The 17284-nt window shown below is 44.8% G+C and overlaps 1 protein-coding gene across 12 annotated transcripts in view; it reads left to right on the top strand.

The window, feature by feature from the left end:
- RBMS2 (RNA binding motif single stranded interacting protein 2) overlaps positions 1 to 17284 on the top strand; it is an 87691-nt gene that overhangs the window by 59139 nt on the left and 11268 nt on the right. For 9 of the 12 annotated variants that reach the window (XM_044384701.3, XM_057316250.1, XM_044384696.3 and 6 more), the window contains 4 exons: positions 8548 to 8714; positions 13013 to 13071; positions 13928 to 14019; positions 15480 to 15637. In XM_044384701.3, the coding sequence (XP_044240636.1) occupies positions 8572 to 8714; positions 13013 to 13071; positions 13928 to 14019; positions 15480 to 15637 (452 nt within the window). In that variant the 5' untranslated portion in view covers positions 8548 to 8571. The remainder of the gene's footprint in view (positions 1 to 8547; positions 8715 to 13012; positions 13072 to 13927; positions 14020 to 15479; positions 15638 to 17284) is intronic. The other 3 variants (XM_048217880.2, XM_044384703.3, XM_057316248.1) reach the window with 1 other exon arrangement.

Here is a 17284-nt window from a genome sequence, read left to right as displayed (position 1 = left end):
CTGAGCCGAAGGCAGACGCCCAACCGCTGTGCCACCCAGGCGCCCCTGAGTCTCAGTTTCTAAGTTTCAAAAGAGAATAACACATCCCGTGTTCGACCTCACAGAGTTGTTAGGAAGATCAAATGAAATCATAAATGTGAAAGAATTAGGACACTGATAAAGTTTAGACAAATCAATGGAGAACAGAATTCTGTGTTGTGTCTTGAGGATTTTTGCACTGTGAGGTGTTTTATTCGGCTTTGAAGAAAGCAGAGTTTCTCAAGAGCTTCTGACACAAATCATCTAGCCGAGTCTTCAAGGTAGGATGGTTGGTTCATCATTCAGGGTCCCAAAAGGAAACAGATGGCATATCCAAATTGAGTAATTTGAGAAAGATTTAATAAAGAGACTATTTACAAGGGAGTTTCAGGAAACCAGTGAGAGAGAGCAGAGTGCCCTATGGCCAGCAGTTACAGAGCCTACATTACCTCATTACCTCTAGATCTAATAAAGCAAAGTAGTGAGAGAGATTACCTCAGAATCTGAGAGTAGCTGTATGGAAAGACTGTGGGCTTCAGTAGTATGCAGCCAAGTCGTGGTGCTTTGGCAGGAGCTAGGGAAATAAATACTCTGATCTCATTCTCCTCCTGCCCTTCAATCTACTGCTGTACATCTGCTGAGCCAAATGCCGCTGGAAGCCAGAGGGCGAGGGAGCCTGTGCGTGGCCTCTATATGGTCAGCTTCCTGGTGCACGAAGCGGGGTGGGCAAGAGTGGTGAGCGGATCTGGAAAGGCAAGTGGTTTCCTGGGCAGTATGCTGCGGCTTTATGCCTGACTGAGGATTCTGTAGTTATTGTGGCTGAGGGTTTTTAAATATCAGCCGTATACTGCAGACCCAGTCAGAGCACCACCTGGTATAAACATAAGTAACTCTCTGGAGGCCGTGTGGTTGGTGCACTTTACTGTTACCGTCTTGGTATTCAAGGGATGCGGGAAACATTGCTATTATCATAGTAAGAGTCATGAAAGAAGGGGCGCCTGGGTGGCACAGCGGTTAAGCGTCTGCCTTCGGCTCAGGGCGTGATCCCGGCGTTATGGGATCGAGCCCCACATCAGGCTCTTCCGCTATGAGCCTGCTTCTTCCTCTCCCACTCCCCCTGCTTGTGTTCCCTCTCTTGCTGGCTGTCTCTCTCTCTGTCAAATAAATAAATTAAAAAAAAAAAAAGAGTCATGAAAGAAGAGGAGGAGATGAGCTGGAGATGGTGTCAGGTTTACTGAAGAGGAAAGAGTAGAAAGTGCTGAGTCCGCTTTTAAAAGTAGCCATGGCCGACACATGGTATGTGTTCTCTGGGTCAGGCTCTGCGTTTTCCAGAGATGCCTTTTTGTCCTGTTTTGCTGTTAATATTGTTAGTGTTTATTTTTTTAGGAAATGCGGGTTGTAGGAAATATCCCCCCCCTTTTTTTTAAAGCTTTTTTTTTTTTTTTTTTTTAAGTAATCTCTACACCCAACATGGGGTTTGGACTCACAACCCTGAGATCCGCATGGTCTTTCGACTGAGCCAGCCAGGCGCCCTGGAAATATCCCTTTCTTGCTCTGATATGATTTATGGTTAATCTATATTTCCACTGGAATGTCAAGAACATATATTAATCTCAGGACTTTTCTGTCTGGAAATGAAATAGGCTGATGCCAATAGCCTGTGGTTGCCTGATAGCTTAAGATGTTTTCACTGGTTGGAATGCCCTCTTCTCTCCATCCATCCCCATCAAATTTTGTAAAAAGATTTTTTATTTCTTTATTAGAGCAGAGCCAGTGAGAACATTGGGGGGGAGGGGCAGAGGGAGAGGGAGAAACACGCTCCCCAATGAGCAGGGATCCCGATGTGGGACTTGATCCCAGGACCCTGAGATCATGACCTGAGCTGAAGGCAGACGCTTAACTGACTGAGCCGCCCAGGCACCTCCCCATCAAATTTTTATAGCAGTTTTATTGAAGTAGAACTCACATACCGTACAGTTCCCCCATTGAGAGTATACAGTTCAGGGGCGCGGAAGTGGCTTAGTCGGTTAAGCATCTGCCTTCAGCTTGGGTCATGATCCCAGGGTGCTGGGATCAGGCTTCCTGATTGGGGGGGGGGGGGAGTCTGCTTTTCCCTCTCCCTCTGCCCACTCCCCCTGCCTTGTGCTCTCTCTCCTGCTGTATCTCAAATAAATATGTTAAATATTTTTTAAAGAAAAGTGTACAATTCAGTGGCTTTTAGTGTATTCACAGAGTTTGTATCCATTATCATAATCAATTTTAGGATATTTCCATTACCCCCCCAAAAAAACCCCACCAACTTAGCCACCACCCCCTTCCACTCCCCTACCACCATTCTCTCCGTACTCACTGCTCCCAGTCATAGGTAGTCACTAATCTACTTTCTGTCTCTATAGACTTGCCTGTTCTAGACATTTCATGTGAATGGAACCATACAATATGTGCTCCTTTGTGACTTTCTTCCACTTTGCATGTTTTGAAGGTGCACCGATGCTATGGCAGGGGTCTGTACTTCATTCCTTCTTACAGCTGAATAGGAGTTTCCTGTGTGGCTGTACTACTCTCGATCCGTTCATCGGCTGATAGACATTTGTGTTGTTTCCACTTTGGGCGATTAGAAATAAGGCTGCTGTGAAATTTGTGTGCAGGTTTTGTGTGGGCACATGTTTTCAGTTCTCCTGGGTGTATTCTTAGGAGTGGGATTGCTGGGCCATATGATAACTGTGTGTTTAACCATTTTAGGAACCGTCAAGCTGTTTTTCAAAGCAGCTATATCATTTTACGTGCCCTCCAGCAGCGTAGAAGGGTTCCAGATTCTTCACATTCTTGCCAACACTTGTTATTGTTGATTATAGCATTCAATTTTGATTTGAAACCATAATCTTTTTATTATAGTCATCCTAGTGGATATGAAATGGTATCTCGTTATGATTTTGATTTGCATTTCCCTATGGCTCCCCATTAAAAGTTTAATATCCTACACATCCTTCAAGATACAACCGTCTTTTTTGAGAAACTTTCCCCGCAGGAATTAACTGTCTTTTCTTTCATACGCTTATACAATTTTGCTTGGATCCCCATTAGCACACATATTTCATTCTTCTAGTTATCCAAATTGTAAGCGCTGGTTAGTGGATCCCTTAATGGCTCCTGTGGGTGTGTGTTTAAATTTATTATGAAATATTTCACTCACACTCTTATGCATTTATGAGTCCCCACTGCATCACATAGGGCTTGCACATAGTTGGTATTCAGATATTGATTGAATGACTCAAATAGTGCAGAGGGTCTCGTGAGTGATTATTAAGGGGTCTGTTATTTCTCAGGGAAAGTGGACTTTCTCTTATTAGGAGATATTGTGATAAAACCAGGGAAATAATGTATTTTAGACAAAAATGTTCAGATATGGGGACGCCTGGCTGGCTCAGTCAGAAGAGCATGCAGCTCTTGATCTTGGGGTTGTGAGTTTGAGCCCCATGTGTGGAGTAGAGTTTACTTAAAAAAAAAAAAAAAAAAGTTCTGATATGTTGTATGTCCTAGAGACCACCGGCTCCCAGAACATGTCTTATAGATCATCCATCTCCGATTGGAAGAGGAATTTTGATGTCAGGCCACTGGATTGTATATGTGTGAGTTTTTTAGGGGTTTATTAAAATGGTACACAATTAGCATATCCCCTGAGTTTGTTTTACCCCTTTTAGCAAATATCCATGACTGTATGCTATGTGCCAGGAGCTTAGCTAGCTCAGCACTAGGCGTGGGATGGGGTTTTCTCCTGCTCCGATGATAATACATTAAGTTAAGGGCCCAGGATGGGGATGACTTTGATGACAAATGAATAGATACGGGATTTTTGAATTTTATTAAACCGCGCAAAATGCACACTTGCTCAGAATCTAATTTTCAGGGGTGTCTGGGGGGCTCAAATGGTTGAGCATCTATCTACCTTTAGCTCAGGTCATGATTTCAGGGTCCTGGGTTTGAGCCCCTCATCGGGCTCCCTGCTCGGTGGGAAGCCTGCTTCTCCCTCTCCCTCTGCCTCTCCCTCTGCTTGTGTTCTCTCTCTCCCTCAAATGAATAAATTATATCTTTAAAAAAAAAGAATCTAATTTTCAGAATAAAGATAATGTTTTATTACATTATAATTTAATTAACAAGTAGCTTATTTGACTGGATCATTCTTTTAAAGATCTGATAAAAATTTAGTGATTGGGAAGTCGGCATTATGTCATTTCTGCCATTATGATCTCTTGAAAGAGAACAAAAGGAAGGACACTGTCGTGTCTCCCAGTTTCCTATAACTCAGCAAGACAGGAAACCTAAAATTCCTGCCTCAGCAAAGAGGGGAGTTTGATTTTTTTTTTTTTCCTGAATGAAGGTGAAGGAATTACACAGTTAGTTATCCCCAGATATTCTTATGGGATATATCACAGTGTATTCTCTGCGCATCCTTTAAACACTGTCCCGCCAATCTTTAGGCTTTTTCTTTACCTCCCTTCATGTGTAATATTTCCTAACTAGTCTCACCACCTCTGGTCTCCCACTTCTCTGAACCAGCTTTGATAATGCAGCTGAGATATGTGATATCATTTCTCTGCTTGTAAACCCATTAATGTTTCCCATTCACTCCCAGAAGTAAAGCTCCTTCATAAGAGCACCTTTACCTGTATGCTCTTCCACGAAATCACTTTCCATTTTCCTTTGATACATAATATGCTACTGTCCTTGATTTCTGAAGGCAAATATACTAATCTCAGGCATCTAGGATTCTAGGCCGAATGTGAGGGCCCTTATTTAGAGTTCACATGTTGGAATTATGGGCCATAGTACAGTTCCAAGTCTTGTCCTTTTTTTTTTCTTTTAAAGATTTTATTTATTTATTTGAAAGGGAGAGAGAGCGCGCGTGCGTGCGCACATGAGCAAAGGGAGGAGCAAAGAGAGAGGGAGAAGACAACTCCACGCTGAGCAGGGAGCCCAACACGGACCTGGATCCCAGGACCCCAGGATCATGACCTGAGCCGAAGGCAGATGCTTAACCTACTGAGCCACCCAGGCGCCCTCCAAGTCCTGTCCGCAATGGCCACGAATCCAGATGGCTTCAGGAGTTCCACCTGCGTGAAGATGAACCAAGGCTATCAGTAAAAGCCTGCCAGTTTTTCTTTTTCTTCTAGGAGCAAAACAAAACTACATGGCATTCAAAGGGATGTAGTTAACTGATAGATACTGTAATAGATTTCTGTCCCTTCCTGAAAGAAACCTCGTGTAGTAATAACTCAGCCAGTTCAACTTCTCTAATAACCCTGGATTTGATCCTCACAGGAAAATGACATTTTTTAGGACAAAGTGATTAAAGCAAATTAGCTTTAAGATTTAGAGTCCACTTTGGTTTATGAAATCTACCACAGGATGGCAGGATTAAGGAAATATCTTGCTCTTCAGTTTCTAGCCTAGGCCCTGACAGAGGACCAGTGACCTCAGAGAACCATTTCCGTAGGAGTTAAGAGAGACAATACTACACTATCCTTCCCCCCCATAAAACTATCTCAGTTCTCTGTACCATTGTACATACTACCCTTTTCTCTCTTACATACATAGGTAAACATGGATTTTTAGTTTACATTAGTTATTATGTCTGTCCAAATAGTTTCTTTTGTGAAGCCAGATAGGCTTTACTTAGGGGCTTTCTCAAGTTTTTTATTAATTAATTAATTAATTAATTTTTACCATTTCTCTTTGGAGCCAAACCTATGTGGCAATTTCAGAAGCTACATAGGAATATCAAGAGATAAAAGATTTTTGGGGCTCCTGGGTGGCTCAGTCGTTAAGCTTCTGCCTTCGGCTCAGGGCGTGATCCTGGAGTTCTGGAATCGAGCCCCGCATCAGGCTCCTCTGCTGGGAGCCTGCTTCTTCCTCTTCCACTCCCCCTCCTTGTGTTCCCTCTCTCACTGGCTCTCTCTCTGTCAAATAAATAAAATCTTAAAAAAAAAAAAAAAGATTTTTTTGGGTTTTTTTGAATCATATCTTTTTTCCTAGGAATTTTTCTGGCCTTGCAGTGAGTTTATTATCAACTAAGTCATATTTTTAAGTTAATAGCTGAGACCTTAGTGTTAAAACCAAGGTTATTGCTATGTAGCAAACCAGTAACGTCTTTTTAGTTTCTCTCTTTCCTCAGTAACCTTTGTGTTCTTGTTTGGATAGTCCTGGCATCTTTGAAACTTTCTCTTAGAGATGTTCTCTCGGGGCGCCTGGGTGGCTCAGTCAGTGAAGCGTCTGCCTTTGGCTCAGGTTATGATCCCGGGGTCCTGGGATTGAGTCCTACGTCAGGCTCCCAGCTCAGCGGAGAGCCTGCTTCTCCCTCTCCCCCTGCTTGTGCTCGCTCGCTCTCTCTCTCTCAAATAAATAAATAAAATCTTAAAAAAAAAAAAAAAGATGTTCTCTCCCATTGGGAAAGGGGATAGATAAACTCAGGCAAATGGTCTCATGCTACTGGAGATGGTTTTTCTGTCACTGTTGCTGCTGACGTCATCACCCCAGGCCTACAATCTCTTATTCAGGAGAAAAAGTTTGGCTTTCTCAGCCAAGGGTAAATAATAGTAATTCCTTGGAGACAAGGACAGACATACATTATTGAAAGATCCTCAGCAGTAATCTTATTCTGACCTTGGGAACAGTCATGATTAGAATATAGGTCACAGTCTTGACCGTACTTTAAATCAGCTGCTGCAGTTATGATAGTAATGATCACGGAGCGTCCTGGACCTGCTGGTATTTGATTGTTATTGCAGATCTGGTCATTCAGTGGAGATTTCAGTGTCATTCTTTTTTTCCCCTAAGATTGATTGATTATTTATTTATTTATTTGAGACAGAGAGCGGCACGAGTTGGGGGGAGGAGCAGAGGCTGAGGGAGAAGCAGACTCCCCACTGAGCAGGGAGTGGAGGCTCGATCCCAGAACCCTGAGATTATGACCTGAGCCAAAGTCTTAACAGACTGAGCCACAAAGGTGCCCCTTCAATGTCATTCTTACAATAAGTACTGCCATTTCTAGAGCTGAATGTATGACTTTTAGGTTTATTTGCCCTATTTTTGTCTTGTCTGAAAGTTGCTTAAAAATACATACATGCCCCATGCACCATCCTGCCCTTATTGACTGTATCATGTGACTGTCACCATCATCACATGGCTGATCATTATCACCGCCGGCACATGGATTGTTCTGTGTGGGAAATCCTAGTATAAGTGCTAGCAAAGAGAAGGGGGATAGGGATGGGAAATATAACGGGTGTGTGGAGCTGTAGTAGGTCATGAGTCTTTGGGCCATCTCAGAATGTGGTCTTGGGTGTCTTTGCTGCAGTATAGAGCCAAGGGATAAACTGCGTGCAAGTGGGTGTACGTTTTTATTGTGTATAGTGATTGAAGAGGCACATTTCACATTAATTAAGATTCTTTGTGGGGGAAGATTGCCTCTCTTTTTCTTCTGTTACTACTGCTTGCCCTCAATACCACCACCAAAAAGAGAAAGAGGGGGGAAAAGCCTGGAGATCAAACTAGCATTTGAGAGGGAAGTAATTCCAAATAGATTAATATTACAAAGTGCTTTGTGCCTAGGGAGAACTGGGATATGAGTATGCTGTAGGAAAATGCATTATATTATAGGTAACTATGCAAATTTTGAGTATTATGAACCCAATATAAATGTAAACACTAAAAGCCTGATTATAACAAAAGGATTTAAAACATCCATGAAGAATGGATCTGTGTTCCAGCCTACTTGGTATTTGCCTCTAACAGAAGTACCCTAAAAACGTAGCAGAGTCTGGTTGCCTGTCCTGGTATCAGTAGTGAAAGATAAGGGATGCTTTGTCCCAAATCTTGGGTTTTCTTGACCATAATGTATCTATTATTCATTCACTTAAACTTTTAAAAATTTGCAGGTAACTTAGGACTAAATCCCTATTAGTATGGTAACAAATTTCAGTTTTTACTGGTAATTAGTATTTTTACAAGGTCTTTAGTGTTTCATTTTATTTGTCTAAGTTTACAGTAATGTCCAAGCTCCTGCAGGGATTTTGCAGTTCTCACATTCTATAGTGTTTTGAGTCATCTGTGTTAAACTTATTCATACCTTCATGATTTGATAAAGTTTTATTATTTCATCATCATCATTTTTAAATAGAACTTAGGCTTTATTAGCCCTGTCTCATTACATAGGTTACTTAAGAGGCATACACTGTGTTCTCCACTATTAGTGTGATAAAAACATTCTACTATAACAAACTACCTTTTTCCAAAACCTTTAACAAGCTTATTTTGGCCTCTCATTATTCATGAAAGATAAGTAAGACAGTTATATATGTTCTTATTCTATGGCAGAGAGGAATTCCTTTAGTTAGTTTTGTTTTTACTCTCTATTGAGTTAATTGCTGTTAAGGTTTGGAGTCGTTCTTTCCAAGGAGCCAGGATCTTCCTCACTCTCCAGTATGTAAATGTATAATCTTCTGACCTGCTATTACTCATGTCTCTCCGCAGCCATATGTGTCATTGTCTCAGCAGATGGCACCACCAAGTCCGAGCAACAGTACCCCGAACAGCAGCAGTGGGAGCAATGGAAATGACCAGTTGAGCAAAACCAACCTCTATATCCGGGGATTGCAACCAGGCACTACTGACCAGGACCTTGTCAAATTATGCCAGTCGTAAGTGGGGGGACATGTGGGTAGGCTTCAAGGGCCACTACAGATTTGGTGATACTGGCTTCTTGCCAGATACTCGTGTCCTGAAATGCAATCCTCTTTGTAACAAGACTTCTTAGCAGCCCCTCTTAAAGAAATCTTACCTGCTACTGATATATAAAAACTTTGTGTGTTTCTCTGAGGAAAGTCAGGGTGGGGCTGGCCTTTGAAGCCTAGTATGTGACTGTTGCCAGCGTGCTCCCAGAACTGATGGTCTTTGTGGAAAGATTCCTGTCCTTACACCTCAAATAGAAATGCTCAGTATCCCTAAAGATATGGATTCGAAGGCAGTGAGAGCTGGCAGTGGGGATAGAAGGAAGTGGGACTAGCCAATCGAATCGTACGCTTAGGAGAGTTTCTGCTGATGGAGAGAATCCCAGTGAACCAGAGGAGCTCTCGCATTAGTGGATAAAGGAGAAGGTGGAGAAGGAGGCCGTCGCTCTGCATCTACCCCTACAGACCTCGGGGTTCTTCACAGGAGATTTGAGTCACGAGGTGGAGATAACTAGCATGGAATCAGCCGCGTTGGGAATGCTGGAAAAATTGCAAGAGTCCAAAGATGCCAACTCAATTCTGTTTGGCAGAAAAATATGTGTTTCAAATGATATATTTGGGGGAATGGTTAAAGGAAGAAGTCTGGGGGTGGGGAGGGGGAACATTGAGTTTGGGTAAGTGAGTGGTAGAAATAGGAACCTTACACTGTGTAATTACCATCTTTTAAAACTTTTTCTTGGCATATAACAAACATATTGGAAAGTGTACAAATCCTAAGTGTGTACACAGCAGCGACTTCACAAAGTGAACGTACCCTCGTAACGGCCCCTTGTAACCAGGTCAAGAAATAGAACATTACCAGCTCTTTTGAAGCCCACCTCTCAGTTTCTATCCCCGCTACCCCCAACCAGTCTGCCGTTTGGATTCTAAACAATTGGTTGGTGTGGTTTGTTTGAACCTCACGTAAAGACGGTGCTGGGCTGTACGTGCCCTTCCGGCTTCTGCCGCATGTTATGTGTGAGATGGCTCCAAGTCAGCGCATGTCCTGAAACTTTGTGTGTTCTTACTGCTTTATAGAATTCCTCCACAGGCATACGCCATCGTTTATTTACCCATTCTACTGTCGTCTGATGTTGGACATCTGAATTGTTTCCAGTCTGTGACTGTTATCAGTGTGAATAGTGCCGCCATGCGCTTGTGCGTGGCTTCTGGTACCTACGTGTGCACGTCTGTGTTGGGTATGTGCCTAGCAGTAAGGTTGCTGAGTCACAGGATAGACATACGTTCAGCTTCTGCAGATACTACTAAATGATTTTCCGAAGTGGTTAAACTAATTCAGACTCCCATAACAGTATATGTATGTAAATTCCAGCTGTTCCAAATCCTGGAAAGGCAGGACATTCTGCCCCCAAAATGTAGTTGTAGGAGTCTTCAGAGATATTTTGTACGTCCCTTATTCTTCTGACATTTGGTCCATGCAGACCATACGGATTTTTGCGCACACTGGGCTGCAGAAACTCAGTCTCTGAAGGCTCAGCATATGTGTAAAACTGGTTTCTTTTCCTCAGCTCACCCTGCTAGAAAAGTATTTAAATGGAAGTGAGGGGACTTAGTCTAGGACTAGTAATTTTTGAGGGGAATGGAAATTGGCGGAAATGTTGATTTATGAGGAAAAAGGCTATCATATCTGTACCGTCTGTTTCTTGTACTAAATATAATGTACTACAAAAATCCTCTCACTCTGCGAGACAGACAGAACCTCCGTTCTACTTCACTATACTTTTAGACTTTCATTTTGCTCTTCCCAACAGTTGCCTTACTTGTTGTCTGAAGGGAGGAGAGTAGTCAGCGTCATCATACGGGCTAGAACTAGCAGCCCGAGAGGGGACGACGGAGAGGTAGAAATGAGGCAGGGAAAGACTAGGTGCCAGATGAATTACGACAGAAGATCAGTTGGCTGGAACCCTTATGGATGCTGCGAGCATCCTGGAGCTGGAACCTTCTAGGAAGGGTGTTTACCATGCATGGAGGGACTTCTGTTTTTGTCCCAATTGTGTCTCGGGTTGTAGAGGAGGTGAATGTTGCTGGATGCTAAACCCTGCTAGGCAGGCAGGAAAGGCATGGAGTCTGAGACTGGAACCCCTGGTTGTCTTGGAGGGGCTCCTTCCGCTGAGGAGGAAGCAGCAGCAACCCAGCTGGTGCCAGCTGCACTGGAAACTCTGGGCTCTAAGGCTCAAGCCGCTCAGACCACGGCAGGCTCCACCATGGGGCCTTGATAAGGACAGCAGCGTGTGTGTCCTCCCGCCGGTGTCATGTATCCCTTCTCTTGCCTACATCTGGGAAAGAATCCAAATAGGTAGCCCTGAAGGGCTGGGATCGCCACATTCATCCCCACCCCCCTTTTAATGTGTTCTTTTCCCAACCTCCAGACCACTGCTTGGCTTATTCCGTCTAATCCATTGGGTGACAGGAGCCCCACCGAAAAAGTCCGTGAGAGGCTGCCACGGAGCAAAACAAACGTATCAATCATCATATGTTCTTTAGGGATGAGGGGTGGGGGAGAAAAACAACACTTGTTTGGGGTATTTGTCTCGTATTCAGTCCCTGCCAGCTGTTTTCAGTTAAATCCTGTACTTCTGATTCTGTTAGTGATTTCTGTCCTGTATCTTTAATATTTTCACTTTCCTAGAGTGGAATATAGAGACTTCTTTCTAGTGGAACACTTCTAGAATAGTCCTGAGCTGTGATACTGCACTGCTCAAGTTTGGGGAATTCCACATGACTCTGCTGCCAAAGTATAATTTTCAAAAAGTTGAGAAACATGACTCCTACAAATATGGGTAAACACACGCTCAGGATTTATTTCATTCATTAATAAGGGAACCGACAGGATGGTAAAATGGGTTCGAAGAGCATTTGAGGGGTTGAGTGTAGGTACTGAAGAAAGAATGTTGGAATAAGATTGCTAAGTTATATACAAAACTAGTTCATATCCTACAGGACATTGTAAAACAGTGACCTTTGGGATTCTCTTTTCTCCTGGACAGAAATTATTGGCACTGGGGCACCTGGGTGGCTCAGTCAGTTGATTATCCGACTCTAGATTTTGGCTCAGGTTATGGTCTCGATGTCTGTGGGATCGAGCCCTATATCGGTCCCTATGCTCACCACGGAGTCTACTCATCCCTCTCTCTCGGCCCACTCCAAATAAATACAATCTTTTTTAAAAATTAAAAAAAAAATACTATTTGCATTTCTACTGGACAAAATCTACAAGTTAATATGTATTTTTGCAAGGTCTGAACACTAATCAGTAGTAAATAGTAAGTTAAACAAAGAAAAATCCCCCTAAATAATGAAATATATTTTAGACAGTGTTCCAGAATGACATTGAAAGGATGCGCAGTCTTCATTTTGTCTTATCATCATGTTTTGGGTAGTTTTCCTAAGACTGTTGTTGCACCTGGTCTTATGCCCACTTGCCTCCTTAACATGCTCAAGTCTTGACAGTGAGAAATAGAAGTCTTAGAATAAAGTAAAGCAGAAGAGAGAATCGCTTGCATTTTCCTTGAATATAATAACAATAATACTATCAGTTAAGAACTTCCAAGTGTTTACTGTATGGTAGACATTAGTGCTTTATACTCATGAATTCATTTCATATTCCCAACAATGCGGTCTCTGCAGATGATGAGACTGAGGCCCGGGAAGGTTAAATGACTTGTCCAAGATGGCGGATAACTACAAAGTGACAGAACCAGGGTTTGAACAAACGCAGTTTGGCTCAGGTCAGCCTTCTCCCAGGGGTGGGGAATGGGGTGTCGGAGAAGAGAAATGTCTATAAGGTTTTTCCTAGGAGGAATGGTGTTTCTCCAGAAGAAGATAAGTAATTATTAATGATTATAGTTAGTCTGCAAGGAATTCCAGCCAGAGCTTTGCACGTACACACTCTGCTATGTGGACACCACCAAGCTTCTTTCCCAGAAGACAGTAGTCTCTTTCCAACTCGTATCTGAGTCTTAGGTGGGGAAGAAGAGAAAAATGTGTTGATATTGTAAGGACTACAGTTACCTGATTTCTTGTAGGCACCTTTGGAGAATAGGTTTGTATGTTAAGTATGACATTTTAAATTCATTTCTTCTTGTTTTTATGAAGGTTTAAGTGGGAACAGTTGTGAAGAAAGGGCGTGGGTTCATCTAGATGTCTCAGTCTCTGTCCTGTTCCAAATCCCTGCCCCCACATTATCCCTGCGTTTTCTTTTCCCTTAGATATGGCAAGATTGTCTCTACTAAGGCCATACTGGACAAGAGCACGAACAAATGCAAAGGTGAGAGAACAGCTGTCTTTGGTGATGGAGGGCAACTGCGAGTGAGGCCACCCCTTGCCTCTGCTCTGTACCGCGCAGTGCTCCGAGGGCCCAGGGCTGGGGAGGAGTCTCTAAGGTTTTCAGGCTTAAAAGACGAGTAGATATTTAGGTTGTTTGGGGACCAGACAGCCAGAGCTGAAAATGCTATTTTGGGGACCCAAGGCTAGAAGCCTGCAGAGTGCCTGGGAGTCCCTTGAGCTTACTTTGGACTTCATGTTTCCACGAAGATTCCCCAGTTTGGAGGGTTGGTATGGGTAGTTAAGATTATTTCTACTTAGTAAAGCCTTGTAAATGCCTTGTGGTGGTGACAGTGGTGGGGTGACGCAGTGGGTATTACTTTGAATAGCTTTGTTGAGATTTTGAGCAGCTGTGGGGGGGATGAAGAGTGGAAGGAGGGAAAGGACGATCTGCTGGGGTGGAGCAGGGCTTCTCCCAGGCAGCTGGTTATCTGCCGTGGAGAGGCTGTATTCCCTACATGCCTAGCATTCCTGGGATGTGGCTAGAAAACAGGAAGGAGTTCTGTTGGGGGGCACATTGTTAAAAGAGCCTAATTTCTGAAATCTCCCATTTCTTAGGGGGGAGGGAAAAAGGCAAGAACACAAGGACTTCATTGCCCTTGGCATTCTTAGCTGTAAAACAGACCAAGTCTCATGGGGTTTGAGGAGCACACGGATAACCACCTGAAACCTCTTAATTTCTTTCTCTCCCTACCACTTCTGTTCCATGGATCATAACTCTTCCTCTGTCTCCTGAAAAGCCTGGGCCTCCTACCTCCCTTACACCCCCACCTCCCAGTGATGCTGTTTCCCTGTTCCAGGCTATGGCTTTGTGGACTTCGACAGTCCTTCAGCCGCACAGAAAGCCGTCACGGCACTGAAAGCCAGTGGTGTACAGGCACAGATGGCAAAGGTAAGGCTTCGGCCCGTGTCTGCTCCTCAGAGGGATTGTGGTTAGCACCAGAGGTCGAGTTCTAGGGCTTCCAGAGGGGTGAAGGCCATGAATTCGATGGGCAAGGGCTGTCTACGGTACTTTGACTCTATCTGGCCAAAGTCAGGCTGGGCCAGGGTCCCACTGAGCACCCCTTGGCTGCCAGAGGGAAGTGTTCTCCGGAATCCGTGGCAGGTAGCTCTGAGGCCTCTGTTCCTCTCATCAAGTATTGTAATAGAATCAGGTAAGAGGGTCAAGAGGCTGCCCTTCCTCTCGCGCTTTCCCCGTGTCCGCCCTGGCCGCGCTTCCCTGTCTTCCAGACAGCCGGGTAGTTCTGCAGCACCCTCTGCGGAAGGCGGCTGTGCGACTCAGACGTGCGGCCGCCTCCCCGTGCTTCTCCCCGCCGCCCGCTTCTCCCCGCCGCCCGCTTCTCCCCGCCGCCGCGCTTCTCCCCGCCGCCGGTTCGGAGGGTGGGGGAGGTAGGTAGGAGAGTTGTTGGGCGGGGAGATGGAAGCCACAGCTAGGAAGGAAACCGTCCCTCCTTGTCAGATCTCCTGGAGCTTTTATTTTAATCCAAACTACCAGAAAACTCGCGGCTCTTCCGTCCCTTCTTTGAGGTGGGCCCGCCCTCTGGCCTTCCTGGAGTCGTAGTGAATACTTGTAGAGCTGAGGAGGCAGGCCTGCCAGTCCCCCTTCGCCGTCCGGTGAGAGACCAAGTCCGGAGAGGAAGAGCAGGAGAGGGGTTGAGCTTGCTGGTGAGCCGCTGTCTAGGGCAGTGACGGCTCCCGTTCTTCAGAATACAGCCCTGGGAATTACGGCCATTTTGCGCATTCTGCCGCCTGGCGGGGTTCTGCCGCCTCTTCTTTCTGGAGGAAAGCCTGACGATGGAGTTTAGGAGCCCCCAGAGTTCCCATGAGACGAGAGCTCTCCGGGCTGCGTGGTGACCCAGTGACTCCAGTCTGGCCCCCAGCGCGGGCCCGCCCCCGTCGCCTGCCCTTCGCCGGTCTCCCTGTTCCTGCCTCCTGTGCACCGGGGAGCGCACAGCCATTCCTACTCCGAGGCTTCCGCCGCGGCCCAAGAGGAGGCAGGGGGTTACTTCAATCCGTCCAGCAGGGGAGCGGCGGTCTGCGAATCCAGCCCGGGAATAGGCTGTTGGCGGCGAGGGAGGAGCGGGGCTCTGCCGCGCTCTTAAAGACACAGCCAGAACTTCATCAGTGGGCTTGTAAAGTACTAGAAATATTAAGTCTGCCTTTTTTGTTTTGTCCTGGACTCAACGTACAATCCATGGTAGTGGGACTAGGTGTTCTAAATAGTTAAGATTCCCTTTGTTTATGTGGGCCCCTTCCTACTATGTCTTCTCTGAGATGCCATTCTGTGACGAGGGCTGAGGGTGGTGGAGGGATAAGAGATGTGAGCTTCACTGCCTCACTTTTTCTCCATAGCAACAGGAGCAGGACCCCACAAATTTATACATATCAAACCTTCCACTGTCAATGGACGAGCAAGAACTGGAGGGGATGCTGAAGCCCTTTGGCCAGGTTATCTCCACTCGAATCCTCCGAGACACCAGAGGGACCAGCAGAGGAGTTGGCTTTGCAAGGTGAGGGATGCCAGAATGGGAAATGATGAGGCTAGTGAAGAATGTCCCTTAGAAGGTTACCGAGAAAATCTGTGCCCCCTCCCTCAAGGGACCAAACTGTTGGCCTAAAGTACTTGACAGTGAATCAGAAGTTCATTTAAACTATAGGTCACAGGGGCACCTGGGTGGCTCAGAGCGTCTGCCTCAGGTCATGATCCCAGGGTCCTGGGATTGAGCCCTGCATGGGGCTCCCTGCTTGGTGGGGAGCTTGCTTCTCCCTCTCCCACTCCACCTGCTGTGTTCCCTCCCTTCCTCCCTCTCTCTCTCTCTCAAATAAATAAAATCTTAAAAAAAATAATAATAAATGTTAGGTCACAATACTTAAAGACCCATTTGCCCTCAAATCTTTATCCTTTCCCCACTATTTCTTGCTACTCTAGCGTTTGTTCCTTTGATGCAGACCCAAGCAGAATAAAATAATTCTGTATCTTTTTATATAGATAATGAAACCAGAGTCTCCACTGTGAAGTGATTTGCCCAGGGTCCCCCAGCAGTGGGTGGTAGAACAGAACCCTAATCCTTCTGGCTTCAAGATCAGTGGGATGAAGTAGAAGATTTGGTCTTCCTTTTCAGTTCTGTTGAGAGACTTAGATTCTGGAACCAACCCTGCCACTAACTGCCCCTATGATATCAGACCTTTCTTTTTTTTTTTCTTTTTTTTAAGATTTTTTTTTATTTATTTGACAGAGATAGAGACAGCCAGCGAGAGAGGGAACACAAGCAGGGGGAGTGGGAGAGGAAGAAGCAGGCTCATACCAGAAGAGCCTGATGTGGGGCTCGATCCCAGATCGCCGGGATCACGCCCTGAGCCGAAGGCAGAAGCTTAACCGCTGTGCCACCCAGGCGCCCCGATATCAGACCTTTCTGAGCCGTGGTGTACTTTAAGATTTTGTTTGGAAGGAGATTTATTGCTTTTTCTGAAAGTTTGAAAACTATTGGAATAAGTGATCCGAAGGTCCCATTTTGTTTTATAATACCTTGTCTGGTCCAGGAACACTCTCTTACTCTGTCTGGAGTGTTTCTCCAGATCTTGGGAACAAGGAATATGCCTCTTCCCTAGCCAACGCCTGGCAGCACCACCTACTGGCAATGCCAAGTATAACTAAAAGAGAGTTCCTAGGGTATGGTTGTCGAACTGTTTTGGCTCCCACTTTTTTTTTAAATTTAAATTCAATTAATTAACATATATTATATTATTAGTTCCAGGGGTAGAGTTTAGTGATTCATCAGTTGCATATAAAACCTAGTGCTCATTACATCACGTGCCCTCCTTAATGCCCATCACCCAGTTACCCCATCCCCCCCACCTCCCCTCTAGCAACCCTCAGTTTGTTTCCTGTAGTTAAATGTCTCTTATGGTTTCCCTCCCTCTCTGATTTTGTCTTGTTTTATTTTTCCCTCCCTTCTCCTATGATCCTCTGTTTTCTTCTTAAATTTCACATATGAGTGAGATCATGTAATTGTCTTTCTCTGATTGACTTATTTTGTTTAGCATAATACCCTCTAGTTCCATCCACATTGTTGTAAATGGCAAGATTGCATTTTTTGATGGCTGAGTCATGTTCCATTGTATATATTTACCACATCTTTATCCATTCACCTGTCGAT

This window comes from Ursus arctos, unplaced genomic scaffold (assembly GCF_023065955.2).
Source record: "Ursus arctos isolate Adak ecotype North America unplaced genomic scaffold, UrsArc2.0 scaffold_21, whole genome shotgun sequence".
Taxonomy (NCBI): Eukaryota; Metazoa; Chordata; class Mammalia; order Carnivora; family Ursidae; genus Ursus; species Ursus arctos.
The sequence above is the reverse complement of the archived record's forward strand: the minus strand, read 5'-3'. Positions and strand labels throughout refer to the sequence as shown.